Source organism: Oreochromis niloticus, linkage group LG7 (assembly GCF_001858045.2).
Source record: "Oreochromis niloticus isolate F11D_XX linkage group LG7, O_niloticus_UMD_NMBU, whole genome shotgun sequence".
In the NCBI taxonomy this organism is placed as follows: Eukaryota; Metazoa; Chordata; class Actinopteri; order Cichliformes; family Cichlidae; genus Oreochromis; species Oreochromis niloticus.
The window spans coordinates 45,381,352-45,405,471 of record NC_031972.2 but is presented as its reverse complement, the minus strand read 5'-3'; the positions used below and the strand labels follow the sequence as shown (position 1 = coordinate 45,405,471).

Below are 24,120 nucleotides of genomic sequence, written 5' to 3'. Positions count from 1 at the left end.
TGCAGTACAAAAAAAAGATTTTACTAAAGAACAGCGATTACAGAGAAGTTTAAGCACACTTTGATCAGTCAGTGTAGATCAAAATCTTGAGCTTACATAGCATACTGCAGTCTTCATGTAAAGCAACTCAACAGCAAGTAGTTTTTTAACAAACAGTTATTAAAAACGCAGAAATATACAAGGAGGTCATGAAATGAAAAGAAAAATGTTACAACGAACATTCACATGATCTGCACAACTTTGTTTATTATGTCTATTGTTTTCATGAACGGCCGGATGGTCTGTTGCAATGAATTATGGGACACCTTTTTCTTCATCCTTTTCATAAAGGATGCTCTGTGTATCCTGTGCTAAAGGAAGCAATAAAGGAAGCACCGAAGCACCTTTTCTAAGTAATTGGATAATTGGAACAGCTTTTATTACTACCGCCACGGGTCCTAACTGAGAGACTAAGCAAAATGAACTATTGGAGCACACCTTTAGTTTTTAAATTAAACAGTGGGTCTGAAGCTATGTTTTTCTTGCACCGAATATGAGGCTTAATAACAAGTTACAGCAGCAAGCAACTTAATCTCTGTTAAAATGATAATAGTATGGTTCTCTGTGAGCATAAGCAGATGCATTTGCAAACAAAGCACTGATTATAATAATGAAAATCACAAGTACAATGACAAAAAGGACTGTGGCAGCAATGTTAAGCCCACGGGCAATGAACCCATGACGTCGTGCACCCTCCAGATCTCCGGCCACCTTCCGGTCTCTGGCCTAGAAGGACAGAAACATAGTTTGTAATGGTGTAATTATAATATAATTATCCCAGTGTAAACTGAAACTGCAAATGTTAAGCATAGCCCAAGTTTCATTATCTGAAAAAGTTAAGCTTCATGTTTTTAGTAAGCGCAAACAATTATAATAATAATCCCAGGTGTTCTTTCACTTGTGGGGTTGTTTTTTTTTTTGTGCCCATATAGTTTCCTTGTTACTATCAGTGTAGGAAATGGTGTAAACTCTATAACAAATGTAAGATATTTCTTTCATTGTTGTAGTTTTTAAATCATTTATTCTTTATTGTGCTGTGTACATTGTTGTGCTTCAGCCCAAACTGTCCTTATCACTCTTGCAATGGTCTTAGTTGTGACCAGTGTTGGGCAAGTTACTTGGAAAAAGTAATTAATTATAGTTATTAGTTACTTCTTCAAAAACGTAACTGAGTTAGTAACTGAGTTACAAGATTCTAAAAGTAATTAATTACTTGAAAAGTAACTATTGCATTACTTAAAAAATGTTTAACCCTCTGGTGTCCAGATTATAATTGGCCATTTTTAACTACTTTTGATTTTCCCTCCACATTTCACCTTTAAAAACTATTTACTTTGCCTTGTTTGGTATCATCCTTTTCAGCACAACCTCACGTGTCTGAATTTACAGTTATGTTTTCATTTTGACATACTGCATTAACACAATTGATCTAAAATCAGACAAAAAACATGAAATCTGAGTAGAAAGTTATATTTTTTACTGCAACAACCACTAACATGTTTATTGAATCATATTTCATAACTTACATGCAAATTTAAATTGTCAATTTTAAAATCCTATGCACAAGTTTTGCAAACAAAGTTATTTGCAGCCATTTACCATTTACCCTTTTTTAAATAACCACTTCAAACTATTTACAGAACAATCAGGTGTTCTGCATTCAATAAGATGCCACAAAAATTATTTGTGCCACTCCAAAAAAATCATTTCTGTCGACTATAAAGGAGAACATCACAAGCCTGATACCTGCAGGTCTGACAGCAGCAGGTGTATCACTCCTGTTCTCTACCTGGAGACAGCAGTCGCCTCATTGTTCTGACACACAACACAAAACTATCCACAACACTACACACTAAGTACACAAGACAACACATTAACTACACACTCCAAACACGCTAAATGTCACAAATCTCTCACATCTCAAAACTCGCTCACTCTCTTTTCCTGCTCTCTCTCTCTCTCTCTCTCTCTCTCGGTCACTCCTAAAACTTCCCCCTCTTCCTAAACAACCAAATGTCATGTTGTCATATCATTTTTTGATTGGTCGACATGGTGCATTTTTCCACCAACACGAACGGGCTGTTTTTTGTTTTGTTTCTTTATTTTTTGGTCATAAGCAGAGAGTGCTTGCTAGCGCTGTCCTTAGACATTAAACGTGACGAAACTATTAAGGAAAAAACGCCGCATATATATTGTTTATCATGACTCTGGTTTTACGTGGCCTATCAACACAATTTAAAAACTGGTATATATCACCTTGTTGCTTTGTCATCTTAAAGTGGTCATGCGACTGGCTTACCACAACTACTTTATTCTTCCTCAGCCAAACAGCAGCACTCATGCGATTGTTGTGCCCCCTTAGCTCCAGGTGTTGTGCCAAAGAGTGATCGTCTACCAGAAAGTGATTACTGCCCGCAGGGTCGCGCACAGCTGCTAAACGCTGTAGCACCCGGATTAATTACATAGACAGCTACTTCGGTGCAACTGATATAAGGTGTGGTAAGCTGAACACAGCTTCAACCATCTGTTTGATGAAAAATAGTAACACGACTGCTCCGCATTTTCTTGTTAGTAAAGATAGGAATAGTAATTAGTTAGATTACTCGTTGCTGAAAAAAGTAACGCCGGTAGTAACGCCATTACTTATAACGCCGTTATTCCCATCACTGGTTATGAGTTTTCCCTGGAAAGTGTTAAAACACATTTTTCCACTGATTTAGTAATTTTTTGCACTTCAGTTTTGGTTGTGTTCGATTCCATGATCATGTAGCTTGATTCATATGGTAAGATATGGTAGGCAGGTAGGTAAAATGCATATATTCACATACACACACCTTGATAGAATAAATGAGAGCTGCAAGTCCAAAACAACAAGGGTTTAGGTAGGCAAAGCAGAGGAGGGACCAGATAAAATGGTCCTTTGGAGGCTCAGTGATGACGTTCACAGTGGTGTGCTGAACCAATACAGATCCTCCAGGCTGTCCAGAGGGCCCATCATAGGCCCTCACCTGCACTGGAACATAAGCTGGAGGTTTCATTGCTGTCACTGGTCTGAGCTCAGCTGCAGGTTGGAGAGAGGAAAGATGTTGAAAAGAGTTACTGACACTGATGATTTCATTTTTGAAGTCTTTGTCTTTAGGCAGTGAGGGAATTGGAAGAGTTGGCTCTACTAGAAACTGAACAGTAACAGCTCTGTCTTTGGGGTCCAGGCTTCTCCAAAAAGGTTGCTGTGTCCTCGCAACTGAATTTTTCTAAATCTTTGAATTCTGAAATCTGAATTCACTGAATAAATAAATAAATATAAATAAATAATGTAAATACGTTTTTTTTTTTTGAGGATTCTGCGCTCACAGACACTGATACAAACTAAGTTAGCATGAAGTGACATCAAAAATTTGGTTAAGCACAGTTTTTACATGAAGCTATTTAACAGGCCTGACATGCTGGATGAATATGCTGAGTGTCATTGGGCTTGAGCACATAAACATCATCTACCGCCCCTCCCCCAATTCTGAAGTCTACATTTAACACAGAACAAATGCAGATGTCTTCTTCTGAAAACTTATCTTACCAATACTGCAGCACCACCACAAAATTCAGATTCACTCACAACCAAAGAGAAACATACAGATTCTTATGTCACAACTTCAATATATGGCAGAGAAACTTCAAGAAAAAGTCTCGCACAAGATTCCTCCATTGTGCAACAGCCTCAGCATAAAAACAGACAGCATTGCCACACACACACAGCTACACAGACACAAAAGGAAATGGAAATTAAAAAGTTTTCCTACTTTGAAGTTCATCGTCCCTCTCCTCAGACTCTACTAAAACAACCCTATCTTCAGTTCCAGTATCACGAAACATGTCAGTCATTGGACTCAGCTGTCTGCAATTATGTGAAGTTAACAGCCAAGTGCTCAGCATACAGGAGTTGAAAGCAGACGTTGGTGCACTGAAAAAAATGCAATAGGGTGGTTGTTGAATTTGCATAGAATTACTTCATATATCCAGCATGACTAATTTAAATTTCACATCTAAACATATTTTTGTCTTTTAATTTTCACATATTCTTTAAGAATATTCATTCTTTTAGAATAAATCATGTTGAAAAGAAACAAGTTAGTCGTGTTTTATGCTCAAGCTCCGCCCCCTGGAAAGGAAAAATCGGCTGCACTGTCCGCCATTTTTGTCTCTCGCTTTGGAAAATCTACTACCATCTGGAGTTTTACACTTGAAGGTAAATAAGATTTTAAAGCTAACACACCAGTGAGAAAGAGTGTAGACCCTTTATATATGTGGACTTTTACTGGGGTGTTGTTATTTTACAGGTATGTGGGCTGTTTATCGAAAACCAGGAAAGGCCAATGTTAGGCTCCAGTTAGCTAATGGTAACCGAAATTATGCGATAAGCAAATTAGTAATTAACATATATAATGTGAGTTAATATTGTTTATATATTCTTTCAGTCTAAATTAACAGACTATTACAAACTTGCATTGGTGTCTGTAGTAAGTGGTGGTACCTGCAGTGTCTTAACCATTAAACAAGCTAATGTAGGGCCGGGATATGACTAGTTTGTTGAAACATGTCTGCTGCCAATGTGACTGCGCACACATGGTAACATTACCAGCACATAGCCACAGCCGCTATAAACATGCTAAAAGGTCAATCTAGCTTCTGTAGTCAGCAGCTGGAAGACTCAACACAGACCCAAGATTCAGTGTAACGGTTATCTAAATGTTGTGTGTCCTGTTTGTAAGCCCAGAAAAAGAAATTAAATAAAATGACGACCTTGAGCTTCAAGCTAATGTAAGCGTAATGCTATAGCATAAAGCTAATGCAATGATGAGGTTGTTAAATTAGTAAAAATACAGTAAATATATCCAACATGAATAATTTATATTTTTGGTCTAAACATAATTAAGTCTCACGCCTTTCACTTGTTTTAGAAGGATGTTCAGTCTTTTAAAACCAGTCATATCAAAATAACAGAAAATAGTTATGTTTTCTGTTGAAACTCCACCCCCCAGGGTGTGTTCTGCGAGGGAAAATTCACTGTGGCGTCCGCCATTTTTTGTCTTCGCTTCGTTTACCTTTGGTGCTGAGCTTTACTTTGTCGAGGTAAACTGAAAACTACATGTTTGAGAGGAAACGAAGAGAACATCCATTAGATGGGGAAGTTTTTCTCATGAATTGCCGTTGAGCAACATAATGGAAAAAACAAGTCATTCCTTAAGTTAACTAACGATAATGCTAGCTTAAGCTGCGGGACAATATTATGTGCATTAGCTTTTTTTCAGTGTGTGCCCAGTCACATTCGCTTGTTTTTTTCTCAGTGAATACAGACTAACAAACTTGTGTCCATTTAGTTAACTGGTTGTACCTAAAATGTTTTAGTTAAACAGTTAAACAAGCTAGTTTGCCATGGGTGGGCTGTGTGTGTGTGTGTGTGTGTGTGTGTTCGGAGGGGGGGTGGGGGGTCTTCACTAAAGTCGGTTTATTTAGGGCATGACACCTATGCAGTACTCATTAGGAGAGGAAGTGCATGACTTGGGGCTTTATTTCATGTTCTGGGGCAGTGAATGTAATGTACTGATAACATGTTAAAGACAAACAAAAACCCAACAAATTATTTTAACTGATTTATAGAGAGACTGAGAGGAGGGCTTAAAGAGATAAGAAAAAATGACAATATAAATATGTTAAATTTATTTTTTCTGTATCGATATATGGTGCTTATCCCTGCTGAAGGGCAGATTGGTGTTGCTTCAGAACAATTCTCTAGCACTGTTATGTAGAGGTGTTACAGTTAAGGTTTTAATAACATTATTTTATTTACTAGTGAAGCTTTGCATATGTTATCTCACATTCTGTAAGGTAAATTTTCTGGAAAGGTCAAATTAATTAATTTAACTAAGTATTAATGAAAGACCTTGATGTGTATATGACACTAATAGATGTAGTTTCTGGGTCATTTGGCAGAACTGCAAAATGGCCAGAAGGAGGCAACTGCTGTGGTTGCAAACAGGCTTTGGGTGGTATGGAAGTAAGGGCAACTATGGAACTGCTCAGCAACATGGGACCCATAGCTAATAAATAGTAATATGACAAAAATAACAACTTTGTGTGGATGTAACCTTGTGAGATCTGAGATTTTGACAGCATTTTTATGTGACAACTTCTCTTTTTAGATAAATGCAGAGTTTAAGCGCATTACCTCCATGCCACTGCAGTCCAGGATACTCTCGCAGATAGATGTGCTATCTGACAAACTAATAAAGGTCTTCAAAAGGCGAGGAGGACAAAGAGGAAGAAGACTTCAGAACATTCTGGAGCCCACGGCCCAGGTAAGAAAAAAAATAATTTGTGTATACACTTTAGGGAAAATAATAATTTTAACAAAATGCTGCTTGTCACTCTATGCCAGGAGTATGTTGAAAATCACCTGGGATTTTCACAATTTACCATGGGTGCGTTTTTTTTTTTCTTGTACCTGCATTAGAACTATGTGTGGAGTTCATAGTTGAACACCTCTCTATGCTCTGACAGTATTCTGCTTCTTTGCATGGAGATTTCACTTCAGAAATGCATTACTCTTTGAGCATTCTGAGGACTCAAACCACATGCTGTAATGAATCCATTTTTGTTCACCTAATGTGTTAATGTTAACATTTTTTGGAATAGTGACACAGATTAAAATAAGATTTGGTATAATGTTCTTTGACCTGTGTTTTGTTTAATTAAATTTTGGATTTCTGCATTTTCTAGGCCGCAGATGAAGCCATTATCCAACGATCTAATAAGGAAACAACCATGGGAATTTACATCATAAAGTCAAGAGATGCCAATGGCAGCCCTGAGGACATCGGGATAGTCCTTGAAGGCCAGAGAGTCTGGCAGGATTTGGATAACTATACCCTAGCAGCTGCAGTGCTGTTTGGACTAATGTACACTTTGAACCTCACCTACCCACTGGAAAAGTATACCTTCGAGGTATTATAGAAACTGTTTATGGAGCTCAAAAGGAACAGCCTTTCAAAGAAGGCCCAGGTTTTCAGGACCAGACTGTACGATTGAACAGTTTTCCAGTTATGATGTGGGAACAACATGTTTACCTCTTCGAATATGTACCATCCTTTCTTTTAAGCCAGCACTGGTAAAGTTGCAGTACATAGTGAAACTTATTTTTCTGGCACTTTTCAACTTGGGGCCTTTATTACTGCAGTGTTCAGTGTTCACTTTTCAAGCCATGGCTCTTTTGAAAAAAAATTCAAACTTTGAATGTCCATTTTTCTCAATGGAAATGGTGCCTTGCACCAATTTCACCAGTTAGCAATTTTTTTTCCCAAGGTGCACCACTACAAACAGATTGCATGGTCTAGTATTAGTGATTGTGATGTTTAGTGATAGAAGCAAGCCAATACTAATCAGTTTAGGTCTCTTGGTTTTGTGCCTGTGGATTATAATGTTATTTTAAGTCTCCTTTTTGTGTCATTTTAATAATTACACCCCTTTTGCCATATTACCTTATGGCTCTTACATTTAAAAAACTATTTTTTACATAAGCGTGATGTCATAAGGCCCTACAATGTTGAATCCAGGTTACAGCAGATAACTTTGAGGAATGTTGTGGAATGTTTTTCAACAGATGCATTGTACAAATATGACTCATGTATATTTTGGAAGCCTGAATTGAAAGTCCATTGTTACAACTGTGTAGTATTTTCAAAAATACAGGTCATTGTTCAAAAATGTTTTGCTTATTTCTTTGATTGAAGAGAAAGTGTACAGTACACACAGTAAGATCAGCCTTAATTTAGTTTTATTTATTGAACACTCAATTATATATTAGATTATATATTATATATTAGAAATTTGTTATAAAATAAAATAAGCTTACCATAAAATAATCTTGTCAATATAACACATAGTAGTGCAATACAATTAACACAAAAAGTTCATGTCTGATAAACAAGTGGTTTCTATAAATATTTGACCAGAATGAAAAACGTAACAACAACATAAAAAAGTCATGTTCATGTTACCAGATAAATGTGTGCAGGTATAACATGAAAAACTCAGGTTAACCAAACATAACTTAATTTCGTGCAACCGCTTACAATAATTTTTTTATGTTTATCCCACTGATTATTTTTTTCAGTGTGGTTAAGTTTCACATTTGTGCTGTGCTGGGTTCAGGTATCTGCGTCATTCACATGATCAAAGGGATAAAGGAAGGAAGTTCAACACAGCCTTTGTTGCTACAATGACAGTCAGAGATACAGTAGGTAAAACAAATACTGGACACTTTTCTAAGTAAATATATTTTGGAAGGTGGTATTGACATGAAATTCTCATCAGATGTCAGTACCAATCCATCCAGTAGATGTCCATAAATTATGTGTTCATCCATCCATCCATTCGCTTCCGCTTATCCTTTTCAGGGTCGCGGGGGGCGCTGGAGCCTATCCCAGCTGTCATAGGGCGCGAGGCGGGGTACGCCCTGGACAGGTCGCCAGTCTGTCGCAGGGCTAACATACAGGGACAGACAACCATTCGCACTCACATTCACTCACACATTTACACCTAGTGGCAATTTGGATTATCCAATTAACCTATCCCCACAAGCTGCATGTCTTTGGACGGTGGGAGGAAGCCGGAGTACCCGGAGAGAACCCACGCAAACACGGGGAGAACATGCAAACTCCACACAGAAAGACCCCGGCCTGATGGTGGAATTGAACTCAGGACCTTCTTGCTGTGCGGCAACAGTGCTAACCACCGTGCCACCGTGCTGCCCTTAAATTCATGAAGTATCATGAATGAATAAATTATGTGTTCTAATGAGAAAAAGTATAAGCAAAAAATTTTGAACACACGAGGAAATGGAGATGCAAAAAAGGCATGGAAAGTCAAGACTCTGGAGGTCAGGACACATCAGAGTGAAACGAATTACCAGAAGAGTTATCCAGTCGCTAACGACCACCTGTGGAGCACAACGGAAAGATCTGAAATCAGCAGGGACAATTGTTTCAAAGAAAATAAGTAATGAGGTAAAGCATCTTGAAGAACGTTTAAACTTTGCTGAACAAAATTTAGACAAGCCTGTGAAATACTCTGAGAGTATAATCTGGTCAGATGAGATGTTACAATACACACCGTGTTTTGGAGGTCAAAAGGCACTGCATATCACCCCAAAAGCACTGGACCAACAGTGAAGTCTGGAGGTACGAACATGATGGTGTGGGGATGTTCTTCAACAAATGGGACCGACATGCTTTGTATATTTGAAACTACAAAGAAAAGGTTAATAGTGTCACTTTATTTGTAGGCTCCAAATGGCATCATCCTCTGATCAACGCTGACTGTATTTTAGAATAGAATAGAATAGAATAGAATAGAATAGAATAGAATAGAATGCCTTTATTGTCACTATACAGATGTACAATGAGATACTGAGCATCTCAAACTCAGTGCTAACATGTGGGAGAAGAAATGGGGGCGAGGTGCACAGTTTCTGCAGCACTAGCTACATGTGAACAGTATTTCGAAAAAAGAAAAAATATACATATATAAAATGCACAAATATAAAAATCCGGGAAAAAGGAAATAAATATGTAAATAAGTAGTCTTGTGTATATACAGTTTGGGTTATTGCACAGTGGTGGTTTATAGAGGGAAGTTCTTGGAATGGGCGGTGGAACTGTGTTATCAGTGGATGTGTGAGTTCAGGGTGGTTATGGCTTCTGGGAAGAAACTGTTCTTGAGTCTTTGGGTATTTGTGCTGATGCACCTGTAGTGCTTCCCTGAGGGAAGCAGGTTGAAAAGGTCAAAGCCAGGGTGGGAAATGTCATTGATTATGTTCGTTGCTCTATTGATGCAGCAGGAGGAATACATGTCCATCAGGGAGGAGAGAGGGCAGCCAATGATCTTCTGTGCTACCTTGACTAATCAACTGAAGCCTCACTCTATCCGCCTTAGTGCAGCTGCCGTACCATACTGTGATGCAGTATGTTAGCAGACTCTCAATGGACGAGTGGTAGAAGGTCAGCAGCAGGCTGGAGTCTGGTTTGTACTTCCTGAGGACCCTCAGGAAATTCAGTATCTATGAACAGTGAACACCCGTGTGCACACCTGTGTGGATGAGCGCGCTTGTATTCAAAAGGTTTCTCCATGTAACGATCTGCTAGAGGGTATGGGGAGCCATAGCCCCGTCCCCCAGGGCATGAAGCAGGCATGGAGAACATCCAGGCCCCAGAGTGCAAGACCCCAAGGAGGACCACCGGAGGGGCATCCATGCCACCCTCCTGGGAAGAGTGAGAGGATGGCTAAGGCATGAAGAAGAAGTGGACTGGTTCCAGTTTTTTAAAACAAGAGAGATGTGCAGAACTGTGCCATAATGAACCTGCAGGAAAGAGTTGGTGAAGATAGTTTAGGGAGAGAGAGGTGACTATCAGAGGCTTCATAGGAAAATGGGAAGACCACAGAAAAGATACAAGGGTATAGTGAAGGAGGGTTGGTGTAACAGAGGAGGATGCAAGGGATGGGGTGAGATGGAGAAAGATGATCTGCTGTTGCGACTCCTAAATTGGGCAGTGAAAGAAGAAGATTCCCAAGTGTGATACCTTTATTGAGTTAATATGGTCAGTTTAGTGTAACAACAAAAAAAATCTACTCAACTGGAAATAAACCTGAAAACAACAATTCCTCAGAAGTAGACTATTTCCATACTAAGATATTAAACTACAATATTCATTTCTAAAAAGGAAGAAAGAATTGCTACAGTAGCTACAGAGCTCCCACCCCTAGTAAATACATTTTTTTTAATGAGTTACAGTCCAACACCATTTAAATCTCAAAGATAATATTTATTACAACATAGCATACAAATCAACTCTTAATTCTCTAAATCAAACAAATTCTAAGGGGATGAAATGTCCACACTGTTTCTGTGGAATATTAGTGAGTGGAAAATGAAACATCTCAATAAACATATTTTCCTGCCTTAAATGAGCTGAGATCCCTTTCAGTGAATATGCAGCATGATCCACAGCTACAGAAAAAAGGTTTTTGTGAACAAAGAAGAATTCTGAATACTGTTATTCATTGTTCCGTATGCAAGTTAGCAAATGCCAAATGCAGTGTGCTTATTTTTCACCTGGGTGAAGATAGATAGGAACAAACATTAATTTAATTAGCCAAAAATCATCTTTATATACATTTACCTTCACTGAAATATGAAAAAACAATATATATGAAATGTTATCTTTTTCTAACAAAAGACATGCCAACAGAGACAAATCATAGTCAAAATCTAATAATGAAGACTGATCATAAAACTGATGTTAATATTTCTCATCCAAAGACTTTAATGTTAAGTCACAGCCGCAAGCAATGCACTGCAGTCTGTTAAAAGGAAGCGTTTTGTCAGGGTTTGTTACTTTGAGGGCTTAACGAGATATCCGTGCAAAAACAACTGCGATCATAATAATGAATATCAGGAGTCCAAGGGCAACCAGGACTGTGGAGGTGATGTTAAGCTGGCGAGCAGTGGCCCCATAATGCCGTGCACCCTCCAAATCTCCAGCCACCTTCCGGTCTCTGGCCTAAAAGCACAGAAACATATAGATTGTAAAAGTGTAGTTGGAGTTCATGGACATGTAACTTGATCTATGTGGTAAAATCAATATAATGTAGGTCATAGTAAGCAGACAGTTAAAAATTAATATATTTATTCATGCACACACACAGACACACACACACACACACACACACACATGCACACATACACTCAGAAGAATAACAGGTGCTGAAAAAAGCTGATTTAATTAACTTCACCTTGATAGAATAAATGAGAGCTGCAAGTCCAAGACAACAAGGGTTTAAGTAGGCAAAGCAGAGGAGGGACCAGATAAAATGGTCCTTTGGAGGCTCAGTGATGACGTTCACAGTGGTGTGCTGAACCAATACAGATCCTCCAGGCTGTCCAGAGGGCCCATCATAGGTCCTCACCTGCATTGGAACGTAAGCTGGAGGATTCATTGCTGTCACTGGTCTGACCTCAGCTGCAGGTTGGAGAGAGGAAAGATGTTGAAAAGAGTTACTGACACTGATGATTTCATTTTTGAAGTCTGTGGGCAGTGAGGGAGTTAAAGCAGTTGGTTTTACTAGAAACTGAACAGTAACAGCTCTGTCTTTGGGGCCCAGGTATTTCCAAAAGGTTGCTGTGTCCTCGCAACTGAATTCTTCTAAATCTTTGAATTCTGAAATCTGAATTCACTGAATAAATTAATAAATATAAATAATGTAAATAATATGGCTGTGAATAAATGGTTTGGGACAGAGGACACATTTTTTTGAGGATTTTGTACTCACAGTTGGTGACACAAACTAAGTTAGCATGCAGTGATATAAAAAAATTGCTTAAGCACAGTGATAAAATCTTTCTTCTGCTTTTCACATTAAGCTATTTAACAGGTCTGACATGCTGGATGAATATGCTGAGTGTCAGTGGGCTTGAGCACACAAACATCATCTACCACCCCTCCCCCAACCCTGACATCTTGATTGCTTTTCTGTAAGTGAGCACAGAACAAATGCAGATGTCTTCTTCTGAAAACTGTACTAACCTTACCAATGCTGCAGCACCACCACAAAATTCAATTTCAATTACAACCAAAGAGAAACATAAAGATTCTTATGTCACAACTTCAATATATGGCAGAGAAACTTCAAGAAAAAGTCTCGCACAAGATTCCTCCATTGTGCAGCAGCCTCAGCATAAAAACAGACAGCATTGCCACACACACACAGCTACACAGACACAAAAGGAAATGGAAATTAAAAAGTTTTCCTACTTTGAAGTTCATCGTCCCTCTCCTCAGACTCTACTAAAACAACCCTATCTTCAGTTCCAGTATCACGAAACATGTCAGTCATTGGACTCAGGCGTCTGCAATTATGTGAAGTTTACAGCGTGCTCAGCATACGGGAGTTGAAAGCAGACGTTGGTGGTTTAGTTTCACATTTGTGCTGTGCTGTGTTCAGGTATTTGCGTCATTGGCATGATGAAACAGGTAAGGGAAGGAAGTTCAACACAGCCTTTGTTGCTACAGTGACAGTCAGAAATACAGTAGGTAAAACAAATATTGGACACTTTTCTAAGTAAATATATTTTGGAAGTTGGTATTGACATGAAATTCTCACCAGATGTAAGCAACAATCTATCCAGTAGATGTCCATAAATTATGTGCTCTAATGAGAAACAGTATAGGGAAAGAATTTTGAACACATGAGGAAATGGAGATGCAAAAACGCAAGCAAAGTCAAGACACTGGAGGTCAGGACACAGAGGAGTGAAAAGAATTACCAGAAGAGTTATCCAGTCGTCAACAAAATAGTGCACCTGTAGAGCACTACAGAAAGATCTGGAATCAGCATGGAAAATTGTTTCAAAGAAAATAAGTAAAGAGGTAAAGCATCTTGAAGAACATTTAAACTTTACTGAGCAACATTTAGACAAGCCTGTGAAATACTCTGAGGATATTGTCTTGTCAGATGAGACCAGATGAGATGCTTGTCATGAACTGGCTGTGCGCAGCCAGGTGAGGACCCAAACGCAAAACTCATGGAAACAGAACTGAACTTAAAAATCACGGCTTTATTGCAGGCTTAACAATGATACAAAACTAGACTGGGAATGCCGAACTGAGGACCGAGGAAACACAGGGAAAATCACACAGGTTCAGGGATGAGACATTGTCGACGCGACACAGAACGGAAGAAGACGTGGACACAAATACACAGAGGGTTAACGAGGGAAGTGGAAGCACACGGGGAACACAGGTGACACTGATAATCATAGCGAGACACGGCAGGAGCAAACACAACACTGACGCACACTGTCGGGAGACTATCAAAGTAAAACAGGAAGTACACAGAGACGCAGACCAGAGGAGGAGAGAGAACACAGACATAGGGGGCTGAGGAAAACATGAAATAAAACACAAGGAGGAGAAACGAGGACTCACAGATACACAGAGGGGGCACACAGGGGGTAAAGTCACGAGGGGTAAATCTAATAAGCAACATCTTAACAGAACAACCTAGGAACTATGGAATAAATAAAGAACAAAATACAAAAACACAAGAAAACTAAGAACGCTGGGTCAAAATGAGCCAGGACCATGACAATGCTACAATACACACCGTGTTTTGGAGGTCAAAAGGCACTGCATATCACCCCAAAAACACCGGACCAACAGTGAAGTCTGGAGGTACGAACATGATGGTGTGGGGATGTTCTTCAACAAATGGGACCGACATGCTTCGTACAATTGAAACTACAAAGAAAAGGTTAATAGTGTCACTTTATTTGTAGGCTCCAAATGGCATCATCCTCTGATCAACGCTGACTGTATTTTAGAATAGAATAGAATAGAATGCCTTTATTGTCACTATACAGATGTACAGTGAGATACTGAGCATCTCAAACTCAGTGCTAACATGTGGGAGAAGAAATGGGGGCGAGGTGCACAGTTTCTGCAGCACTAGCTACATGTGAACAGTATTTCGAAAAAAGAAAAAATATACATATATAAAATGCACAAATATAAAAATCCGGGAAAAAGGAAATAAATATGTAAATAAGTAGTCTTGTGTATATACAGTTTGGGTTATTGCACAGTGGTGGTTTATAGAGGGAAGTTCTTGGAATGGGCAGTGGAACTGTGTTATCGGTGGATGTGTGAGTTCAGGGTGGTTATGGCTTCTGGGAAGAAACTGTTCTTGAGTCTTTGGGTATTTGTGCTGATGCACCTGTAGTGCTTCCCTGAGGGAAGCAGGTTGAAAAGGTCAAAGCCAGGGTGGGAAATGTCATTGATTATGTGCATTTCTCTGCTGATGCAGCAGGAGGAATACATGTCCATCAGGGAGGAGAGAGGGCAGCTGATGATCTTCTGTGCTACCTTGACTACTCACTGAAGCCTCACTCTATCCGCCTTAGTGCAGCTGCCGTACCATACTGTGATGCAGTATGTTAGCAGACTCTCAATGGACGAGTGGTAGAAGGTCAGCAGCAGGCTGGAGTCTGGTTTGTACTTCCTGAGGACCCTCAGGAAATTCAGTATCTATGAACAGTGAACACCCGTGTGCACACCTGTGTGGATGAGCGCGCTTGTATTCAAAAGGTTTCTCCATGTAACGATCTGCTAGAGGGTATGGGGAGCCATAGCCCCGTCCCCCAGGGCATGAAGCAGGCATGGAGGACATCCAGGCCCCAGAGTGCAAGACCCCAAGGAGGACCACCGGAGGGGCATCCATGCCACCCTCCTGGGAAGAGTGAGAGGATGGCTGAGGCATGAAGAAGAAGTGGACTGGTTCCAGTTTTTTAAAACAAGAGAGATGTGCAGAACTGTGCCATAATGAAACTGCAAGAAAGAGTTGGTGAAGATAGTTTAGGGAGAGAGAGGTGACTATCAGAGGCTTCATAGGAAAATGGGAAGACCACAGAAAAGATTCAAGGGTATAGTGAAGGAGGGTTGGTGTAACAGAGGAGGATGCAAGGGATGGGGTGAGATGGAGAAAGATGATCTGCTGTTGCGACTCCTAAATTGGGCAGTGAAAGAAGAAGATTCCCAAGTGTGATACCTTTATTGAGTTAATATGGTCAGTTTAGTGTAACAACAAAAAAAATCTACTCAACTGGAAATAAACCTGAAAACAACAATTCCTCAGAAGTAGACTATTTCCATACTAAGATATTAAACTACAATATTCATTTCTAAAAAGGAAGAAAGAATTGCTACAGTAGCTACAAAGCTCCCACCCCTAGTAAATACATTTTTTTTAATGAGTTACAGTCCAACACCATTTAAATCTCAAAGATAATATTTATTACAACATAGCATACAAATCAACTCTTAATTCTCTAAATCAAACAAATTCTAAGGGGATGAAATGTCCACACTGTTTCTGTGGAATATTAGTGAGTGGAAAATGAAACATCTCAATAAACATATTTTCCTGCCTTAAATGAGCTGAGATCCCTTTCAGTGAATATGCAGCATGATCCACAGCTACAGAAAAAAGGTTTTTGTGAACAAAGAAGAATTCTGAATACTGTTATTCATTGTTCTGTATGCAATTTAGCAAATGCCAAATGCAGTGTGCTTATTTTTCACCTGGGTGAAGATAGATAGGAACAAACATTAATTTAATTAGCGAAAAATCAACTTTATATACATTTACCTTCACTGAAATATGAAAAAACAATATATATGAAATGTTATCTTTTTCTAACAAAAGACATGCCAACAGAGACAAATCATAGTCAAAATCTAATAATGAAGACTGATCATAAAACTGATGTTAATATTTCTCATCCAAAGTCTTTAATGTTAAGTCACAGCAGCAAGCAATGCACTGCAGTCTGTTAAAAGGAAGCGTTTTGTCAGGGTTTGTTACTTTGAGGGCTTAACGAGATATCCGTGCAAAAACAACTGCGATCATAATAATGAATATCAGGAGTCCAAGGGCAACCAGGACTGTGGAGGTGATGTTAAGCTGGCGAGCAGTGGCCCCATAATGCCGTGCACCCTCCAAATCTCCAGCCACCTTCTGGTCTCTGGCCTAAAAGCACAAAAACATATAGATTGTAAAAGTGTAGTTGGAGTTCATGGAGATGTAACTTGATCTATGTGGTAAAATCAATATAATGTAGGTCATAGTAAGCAGACAGTTAAAAATTAATATATTTATTCATGCACACACACACACACGCACACACACACACACACACACACACACTCAGAAGAATAACAGGTGCTGAAAAAAGCTGATTTAATTAACTTCACCTTGATAGAATAAATGAGAGCTGCAAGTCCAAGACAACAAGGGTTTAAGTAGGCAAAGCAGAGGAGGGACCAGATAAAATGGTCCTTCGGAGGCTCAGTGATGACGTTCACAGTGGTGTGCTGAACCAATACAGATCCTCCAGGCTGTCCAGAGGGCCCATCATAGGTCCTCACCTGCACTGGAACATAAGCTGGAGGATTCATTGCTGTCACTGGTCTGACCTCAGCTGCAGTTTGGAGAGAGGAAAGATGTTGAAAAGAGTTACTGACACTGATGATTTCATTTTTGAAGTCTGTGGGCAGTGAGGGAGTTAAAGCAGTTGGTTTTACTAGAAACTGAACAGTAACAGCTCTGTCTTTGGGGTCCAGGTATTTCCAAAAGGTTGCTGTGTCCTCGCAACTGAATTTTTCTAAATCTTTGAATTCTGAAATCTGAATTCACTGAATAAATTAATAAATATAAATAATGTAAATAATATGACTGTGAATAAATGATTTGGGACAGAGGACACATTTTTTTGAGGATTTTGTACTCACAGTTGGTGACACAAACTAAGTTATTCAATTCAATTCAATTCAATTTTATTTGTATAGCGCCAAATCACAACAAAAGTCGCCTCAAGGCGCTTTATATTGTACAGTAGATCGCACAATAATAAATACAGAGAAAAACCCAACAATCATATGACCCCCGATGAGCAAGCACTTTGGCGACAGTGGGAAGGAAAAACTCCCTTTTAACAGGAAGAAACCTCCGGCAGAACCAGGCTCAGGGAGGGGCGGGGCCATCTGCTGCGACCGGTTGGGGTGAAAGAAGGAAAACAGGATAAAGACATGCTGTGGAAGAGAGACAGAGATTAATAACAGATATGATTTGATGCAGAGACGTCTATTAACACATAGTGAGTGAGAAAGGTGACTGGAAGGGAAAAACTCAATGCATCATGGGAATCCCCGGCAGTCTACGTCTATTGCAGCATAACTAAGGGAGGATTCAGGGTCACCTGGTCCAGCCCTAACTATATGCTTTAGCAAAAAGGAAAGTTTTAAGCCTAATCTTGAAAGTAGAGATAGTGTCTGTCTCCCGAATCCAAACTGGAAGTTGGTTCCACAGAAGAGGGGCCTGAAAACTGAAGGCTCTGCCTCCCATTCTACTTTTAAATACTCTAGGAACAACAAGTAGGCCTGCAGTGCAAGAGCGAAGTGCTCTAATAGGGTGATATGGTACTACAAGGTCATTAAGATAAGATGGGGCCTGATTATTTAAGACCTTGTATGTGAGGAGCAGGATTTTGAATTCAATTCTGGATTTAACAGGAAGCCAATGAAGGGAAGCCAAAACAGGAGAAATATGCTCTCTCTTTCTAGTCCCTGTCAGTACTCTTGCTGCAGCATTTTGGATTAGCTGAAGGCTTCTCAGCGAGTTTTTAGGACATCCTGATAATAAAGAATTACAGTAGTCCAGCCTGGAAGTAATAAATGCATGAACTAGTTTTTCAGCATCACTCTGAGACAGGATATTTCTAATTTTAGAGATGTTGCGCAAATGGAAGAAAGCAGTCTTACATATTTGTTTAATATGTGCGTTGAAGGACATGTCCTGGTCAAAAATGACTCCAAGGTTTCTCACAGTGTTACTGGAGGCCAAGGTAATGCCATCCAGAGTAAGAATCTGCTTAGATACCATATTTCTAAGATTTTCAGGGCCGAGTACAATAACCTCAGTTTTATCTGAATTAAGAAGCAGAAAGTTAGCGGCCATCCAGGTCTTTATGTCTTTAAGACATTCCTGCAGTTTAACTAATTGGTCTGTGATACCTGGCTTCATGGATAGATAGAGCTGCGTATCATCTGCATAGCAGTGAAAATTTATGCTATGTCTTCTAATGATGCTGCCTAAGGGAAGCATGTATAATGTAAATAGAATTGGTCCTAGCACTGAACCCTGTGGAACACCATAATTGACCTTAGTGTGTGAAGAGGACTCTCCATTTACATGTACAAATTGGAGTCTATTAGATAGATATGATACAAACCACTGCAGTACAGTACCTTTAATACCTACAGCATGTTCTAATCGCTCTAATAGGATATTATGGTCAGCAGTATCGAACGCAGCACTGAGGTCTAGCAGGACAAGCACAGAGATGAGTCCACTGTCAGAGGCCATAAGAAGATCATTTGTAACCTTCACTAAAGCTGTTTCTGTGCTGTGATGAGCTCTGAAACCTGACTGAAACTCTTCAAATAAGCCATTCCTCTGCAGATGATCTGTTAGCTGTTTGACAACTACTCTTTCAAGGATTTTTGATATGAAAGGAAGGTTGGAGATTGGCCTATAATTAGCTAAGGCAGCTGGGTCTAGAGATGGCTTTTTAAGTAAAGGTTTAACTACAGCCACCTTGAAGGCCTGTGGTACATAGCCGATTATTAGAGATAGGTTGATCATATTTAAGATTGAAGCATTAATTAATGGCAGGACTTCTTTGAGCAGTTTTGTAGGAATGGGGTCTAAAAGACACGTTGATGGTTTGGAGGAATTAATTATTGAAGTTAACTCAGAAAGATCAATTGGAGAAAAATAGTCTAACTTAACACTGATGGTACTAAAAGTAGCTGTAGATAATGTTACATCTGTGGGATGATTATTGGTAATTTTTTCTCTAATGATAAAAATTTTATTTGTGAAGAAGTTCATGAAGTCATTACTAGTTAACGTTAAAGGGATTGTTGGCTCAGTAGAGCTCTGACTTTTTGTCAGCCTGGCTACAGTGCTGAAGAGAAACCTGGGGTTGTTCTTATTTTCTTCAATCAGTGACGAATAGTAAGATGTTCTGGCTTTGCGGAGGGCTTTTTTATAAAGCAGCAAACTATTTCTCCAGGCTAAATGATGATCCTCTAAATTTGTGACACGCCATTTCCTCTCCAGCTTACGAGTTATCTGCTTTAGGCTACGTGTTTGAAAATTATACCACGGAGTCAGGGACTTTGGATTTGAGGCCTTAGTTTTCACAGGAGCTACAGTATCCAGAGTCGTACGTAGTGAGGAGGTAAAATTATTAACAAGATAATCGACCTCTGTTGGAGTAGCGTTCAGATAGATGCTCTGCTCTATGTTGGTACAGGGCATTGAAGATGATAACAGTGGGTGGATTATATTCTTAAACTTAGTTACAGCACTTTCAGAAAGACATCTACTTTGATAAAGTCTACTCTCCACTGCTGTGTAATCAATTATTGTAAATGTAAATGTTATCAGGAAATGATCAGACAGCAGAGGGTTTTCAGGAAACACTGTTAAATGTTCAGTTTCTATGCCATACCTTAAAACAAGATCTAGAGTGTGATTAAAGTGGTGGGTGGGTTCTTTTACATTTTGAGAGAAGCCAATTGAGTCCAATAACAGATTAAATGCGATGTTGAGGCTGTCATTTTTAGAATCTACATGGATGTTAAAATCACCCACAATAATTATTTTATCTGAGCTGAGCACTAAATCAGATAAAAAGTCTGAGAAATCAGAGAGAAACTCTGTGTAAGGCCCAGGTGGACGATAGATGATAACAAGTAAGACTGGTTTCTGAGTTTTACAGCTGGGGTGGACGAGGCTAAGCATCAGGCTTTCAAATGAATTAAAAGTCTGTCTTGGTCTTTCGTTAATTAATTAACGTTAGCATGCAGTGATATAAAGTTAGCATGCAGTGATATAAAAAAAATTGCTTAAGCACAGTGATAAAAGCTTTCTTCTGCTTTTCACATTAAGCTATTTAACAGGTCTGACATGCTGGATGAATATGCTGAGTGTCAGTGGGCTTGAGCACATAAACATCATCTACCACCCCTCCCCCAACCCTGACATCTTGATTGCTTTTCTGTAAGTGAGCACAGAACAAATGCAGATGTCTTCTTCTGAAAACTGTACTAACCACCACAACCACAAAATTCAATTTCAATTACAACCAAAGAGAAACATAAAGATTCTTATGTCACAACTTCAATATATGGCAGAGAAACTTCAAGAAAAAGTCTCGCACAAGATTCCTCCATTGTGCAACAGCCTCAGCATAAAAACAGACAGCATTGCCACACACACACAGTTACACAGACACAAAAGGAAATGGAAATTAAAAAGTTTTCCTACTTTGAAGTTCATCGTCTCTCTCCTCAGACTCTACTAAAACAACCCTATCTTCAGTTCCAGTATCACGAAACATGTCAGTCATTGGACTCAGCCGTCTGTAATTATGTGAAGTTTACAGCGTGCTCAGCATGCGGGAGTTGAAAGCAGACGTTGGTGGTTAAGTTTCACATTTGTGCTGTGCTGTGTTCAGGTATCTGCGTCATTGGCATGATGAAAAAGGTAAAGGAAGGAAGTTCAACACAGCCTTTGTTGCTACAGTGACAGTCAGAGATACAGTAGGTAAAACAAATATTGGACACTTTTCTAAGTAAATATATTTTGAAAGGTGGTATTGACATGAAATTCTCACCAGATGTAAGCAACAATCTATCCATTAGATGTCCATAAATTATGTGCTCTAATGAGAAACAGTATAGGGAAAGAATTTTGAACGCATGAGGAAATGGAGATGCGAAAAATGCACGCAAAGTCAAGACACTGGAGGTCAGGACACAGAGGAGTGAAAGGAATTACCAGAAGAGTTATCCAGTCGCCAAGAAAGTAGTGCACCTGTGGAGCACTACAGAAAGATCTGGAATCAGCATGGAAAATTGTTTCAAAGAAAATAAGTAATGAGGTAAAGCATCTTGAAGAACATTTAAACTTTACTGAGCAACATTTAGACAAGCCTGTGAAATACTCTGAGGATATGGTCTTGTCAGATGAGACCAGATGAGATGCTTGTCATGAACTGGCTGTGCGCAGCCAGGTGAGGACCCAAACGCAAAACTCATGGAAACAGAACTGAACTTAAAAATCACGGCTTTATTGCAGGCTTAACAATGATACAAAACTAGACTGGGAATGCTAAATGATAGTGATGGCCCGCTTGAAGCTGAGGCTCCGGAGCGTGTGTCGAAAAAAACAACACACTGGTTCAGAAGCACTGTGTCGAGGCTTGCTTCGTTTGGCAAAAGTCACGTGACCAGTGACGTCCGAAGCTTCATTACGCACGTAACTGCTTCGGTACCTGATTCAAATGGAAGGAAGTGAATCATTCGCGGGATGTGTGGAGTGTTTTGATGGTGACAGATAGCGAACCACTGATCATTCTACTGAGAGATTTGGTTCTGTTGTGTGGGAGTATTTTGAGTTGATTTTGGTCGGTGGGTTTTCCAGCTTTGCATTCTGGGTGTTTGTTTTTGTTTTGCGCGTGTTTATTTTATCTGAAAACGGGAAAAACTTAAAATGTCAAAAATCTGCTTTTCATAATATAAATATCATTAAATAACTTTAGAAAAACTTCCATTTGACTCGTAACATTTAATGTTATAAAAAGATATATTTTATTTTAAAAAATAATCTTAAAATGTTAGTCTACAAAATGTGCAGCAATTTAATTTATTTATTCCCTTCAGCTGATAGTTTGTGGGGCCCAGGTAGACTGTATAACTGCATCTCTACCGGTTTTTCTGCACTCCAGCCTCTTCTGTGCCATGTGAAGGGATTTTCCTTAAGGCAGGAGAAATTATCTCCACGAACAGGAACAGGTTCGGCCATCGCACAGTGGAACAAATTCTCTTCTTAAATAAAAATGAAAAAGGGTTTCCTTAAATGCATCATGTTTTTAATTTGCAAGTTCATGAGCATTTCCCTTTCCATTTCACAATCAATTCTGCCCCCAGGTCAAAATCATGTAAAGGAAAATTCCCCTAATATAATATTATTTATAAATATACCCGTCTAGCGATTAATTGCATAAGTACATGGAGGCAGGACCTCACGGCAGAAGCATACTCCATATTGCGCAATATTATATGTATGCTATATGTAACGTGGTATTTTTCCATTATTGTATTTACCAACATCAAGAAGTCCCAAGCAAAGAAAGACCACACCATGGTGCATGTTCAAACAAGGAAAGTTTACTGGTCAAAATTATTTATTAAACAAATAAACTACATTTTTTAAACACCAAAAAATACGCGTTCAAAGCAACACAACAGCAGCCCAATATCAGACAGAATTCCACTCTGTAGAGTGGGCAATCATTATGAAGCAGTTGGTTTTATTTTGTGGATTCAAGCTGCTCTTCATATTTTTGGACACCAGATGTCACCAGAGAGGACCGTGTTGAAAAGCTTCGAGTAATGAACCGTTTTTCAATACAAGCTTCAATGCTTCAGAAAGCTTCATTTGGCCATCACTACTAAATGAGGACCGAGGAAACACAGGGAAATTCACACAGGTTCAGGGATGAGACATTGTCAACGCGACACAGAACGGAAGAAGTCGTGGACACAAATCTCCTCCACCAGCTTCTCCGCCGTCGTCGATGCGCTCTGGTCCGGCACAGCGTAGGCCTCCGGCCACTTTGTGAAGTAATCCATGGCCACCAACACGTACCGGTTCCCTGACTCCGTAACAGGGAAAGGCCCTAGGACGTCCACTCCCACTCGCTCCATCGGGGCCCCCACCAGGTACTGTTGAAGGGGGGCAGTGGAGCGTTGAGTTGGGCCCTTCTGCGCCGTGCAGGTGTCACAGCAGTGCACATGAAGTTCCACATCCCGTTGACAGCCAGGCCAGTAGAACCGTCCTCTGAGACGGCGGAGAGTTTTGGCATTCCCATAGTGGCCGGCCCCACCGAGCCGTGGACGAGCTCGAGCACCTGCGACCGCAGCGACCGAGGCACCAACAACTGCAGGAGATCTCTGCCCTGCCCGGGGGTCCGCCATCTCCGGTACAGGAGGCCGTCGTGGGTCTCCAGGTTGTTGTACTGGGAGTAGTAGGCCTTCACCTCGGGCTCCTGTCCCGACACCCCCGTCCAGTCGGGGCGTTGCGCCGCCTCCAGCCAGGCCCCTACCTGAACCAACGTCGCATCGGCCTCCTGCTCCCGCTTCAGCTGCTGCGGGGTCAGTGGGAGCCATCCCCCTCCGCTGGCCGTGGCCTGAGCAGCAGCCACCCCAGCGCCTCCTGGGCCCGCTCCTCCTGTCGCAGACAGTAGCGGCACTCGACGGCCATGCAGGGCCTTCTGGAGAGGGCATCAGCGTTGCCATGCTGTCGACCTGCCCGATGCTGGATCTCAAAGTCGTAACCCTGAAGGAC

The 24,120-nt window shown here is 40.1% G+C and overlaps 3 protein-coding genes across 3 annotated transcripts; all 3 read right to left on the bottom strand.

The window, feature by feature from the left end:
- Window positions 1-3,983, bottom strand: LOC100691351 (interferon-induced transmembrane protein 1). Its single transcript, XM_025908554.1, has 3 exons — window positions 3,834-3,983; window positions 2,874-3,100; window positions 1-765 (listed from the first exon to the last, which is right to left on the bottom strand). The coding sequence occupies exons 1-3, from the start codon at window positions 3,964-3,966 to the stop codon at window positions 568-570; spliced, it is 558 nt and encodes a 185-aa protein (XP_025764339.1). The 5' UTR covers window positions 3,967-3,983; the 3' UTR covers window positions 1-567.
- A 6,668-nt stretch (window positions 3,984-10,651) lies between these two features.
- On the bottom strand, window positions 10,652-13,091 carry LOC100708952 (dispanin subfamily A member 2b). The gene is made up of 3 exons (XM_019361810.2): window positions 12,900-13,091; window positions 11,881-12,107; window positions 10,652-11,648 (listed from the first exon to the last, which is right to left on the bottom strand). Exons 1-3 carry the CDS (start codon window positions 12,979-12,981, stop codon window positions 11,493-11,495), a joined length of 465 nt encoding a protein of 154 aa, XP_019217355.1. The 5' UTR covers window positions 12,982-13,091; the 3' UTR covers window positions 10,652-11,492.
- A 2,821-nt stretch (window positions 13,092-15,912) lies between these two features.
- On the bottom strand, window positions 15,913-21,234 carry LOC109194574 (interferon-induced transmembrane protein 1). Its single transcript, XM_019361813.2, has 3 exons — window positions 21,037-21,234; window positions 16,896-17,122; window positions 15,913-16,671 (listed from the first exon to the last, which is right to left on the bottom strand). Exons 1-3 carry the CDS (start codon window positions 21,116-21,118, stop codon window positions 16,516-16,518), a joined length of 465 nt encoding a protein of 154 aa, XP_019217358.1. The 5' UTR covers window positions 21,119-21,234; the 3' UTR covers window positions 15,913-16,515.
- Between the last annotated feature and the right edge of the window lie 2,886 nt (window positions 21,235-24,120).

Excerpts from the sequence above, each read along its gene's own strand:
- LOC100691351 (XM_025908554.1), bottom strand. The coding sequence starts at position 3,966 with ATGCTGAGCACTTGGCTGTTAACTTCACATAATTGCAGACAGCTGAGT. Across the intron at positions 3,101-3,833 it reads GAGGGACGATGAACTTCAAA|CTGAGCTCAGACCAGTGACA; the intron begins GTAGGAAAACTT and ends TCCAACCTGCAG. Across the intron at positions 766-2,873 it reads CTCTCATTTATTCTATCAAG|GCCAGAGACCGGAAGGTGGC; the intron begins GTGTGTGTATGT and ends CTGTCCTTCTAG.
- LOC109194574 (XM_019361813.2), bottom strand. The coding sequence starts at position 21,118 with ATGACTGACATGTTTCGTGATACTGGAACTGAAGATAGGGTTGTTTTA. Across the intron at positions 17,123-21,036 it reads GAGAGACGATGAACTTCAAA|CTGAGGTCAGACCAGTGACA; the intron begins GTAGGAAAACTT and ends TCCAAACTGCAG. Across the intron at positions 16,672-16,895 it reads CTCTCATTTATTCTATCAAG|GCCAGAGACCAGAAGGTGGC; the intron begins GTGAAGTTAATT and ends TTGTGCTTTTAG.
- LOC100708952 (XM_019361810.2), bottom strand. The coding sequence starts at position 12,981 with ATGACTGACATGTTTCGTGATACTGGAACTGAAGATAGGGTTGTTTTA. Across the intron at positions 12,108-12,899 it reads GAGGGACGATGAACTTCAAA|CTGAGGTCAGACCAGTGACA; the intron begins GTAGGAAAACTT and ends TCCAACCTGCAG. Across the intron at positions 11,649-11,880 it reads CTCTCATTTATTCTATCAAG|GCCAGAGACCGGAAGGTGGC; the intron begins GTGAAGTTAATT and ends CTGTGCTTTTAG.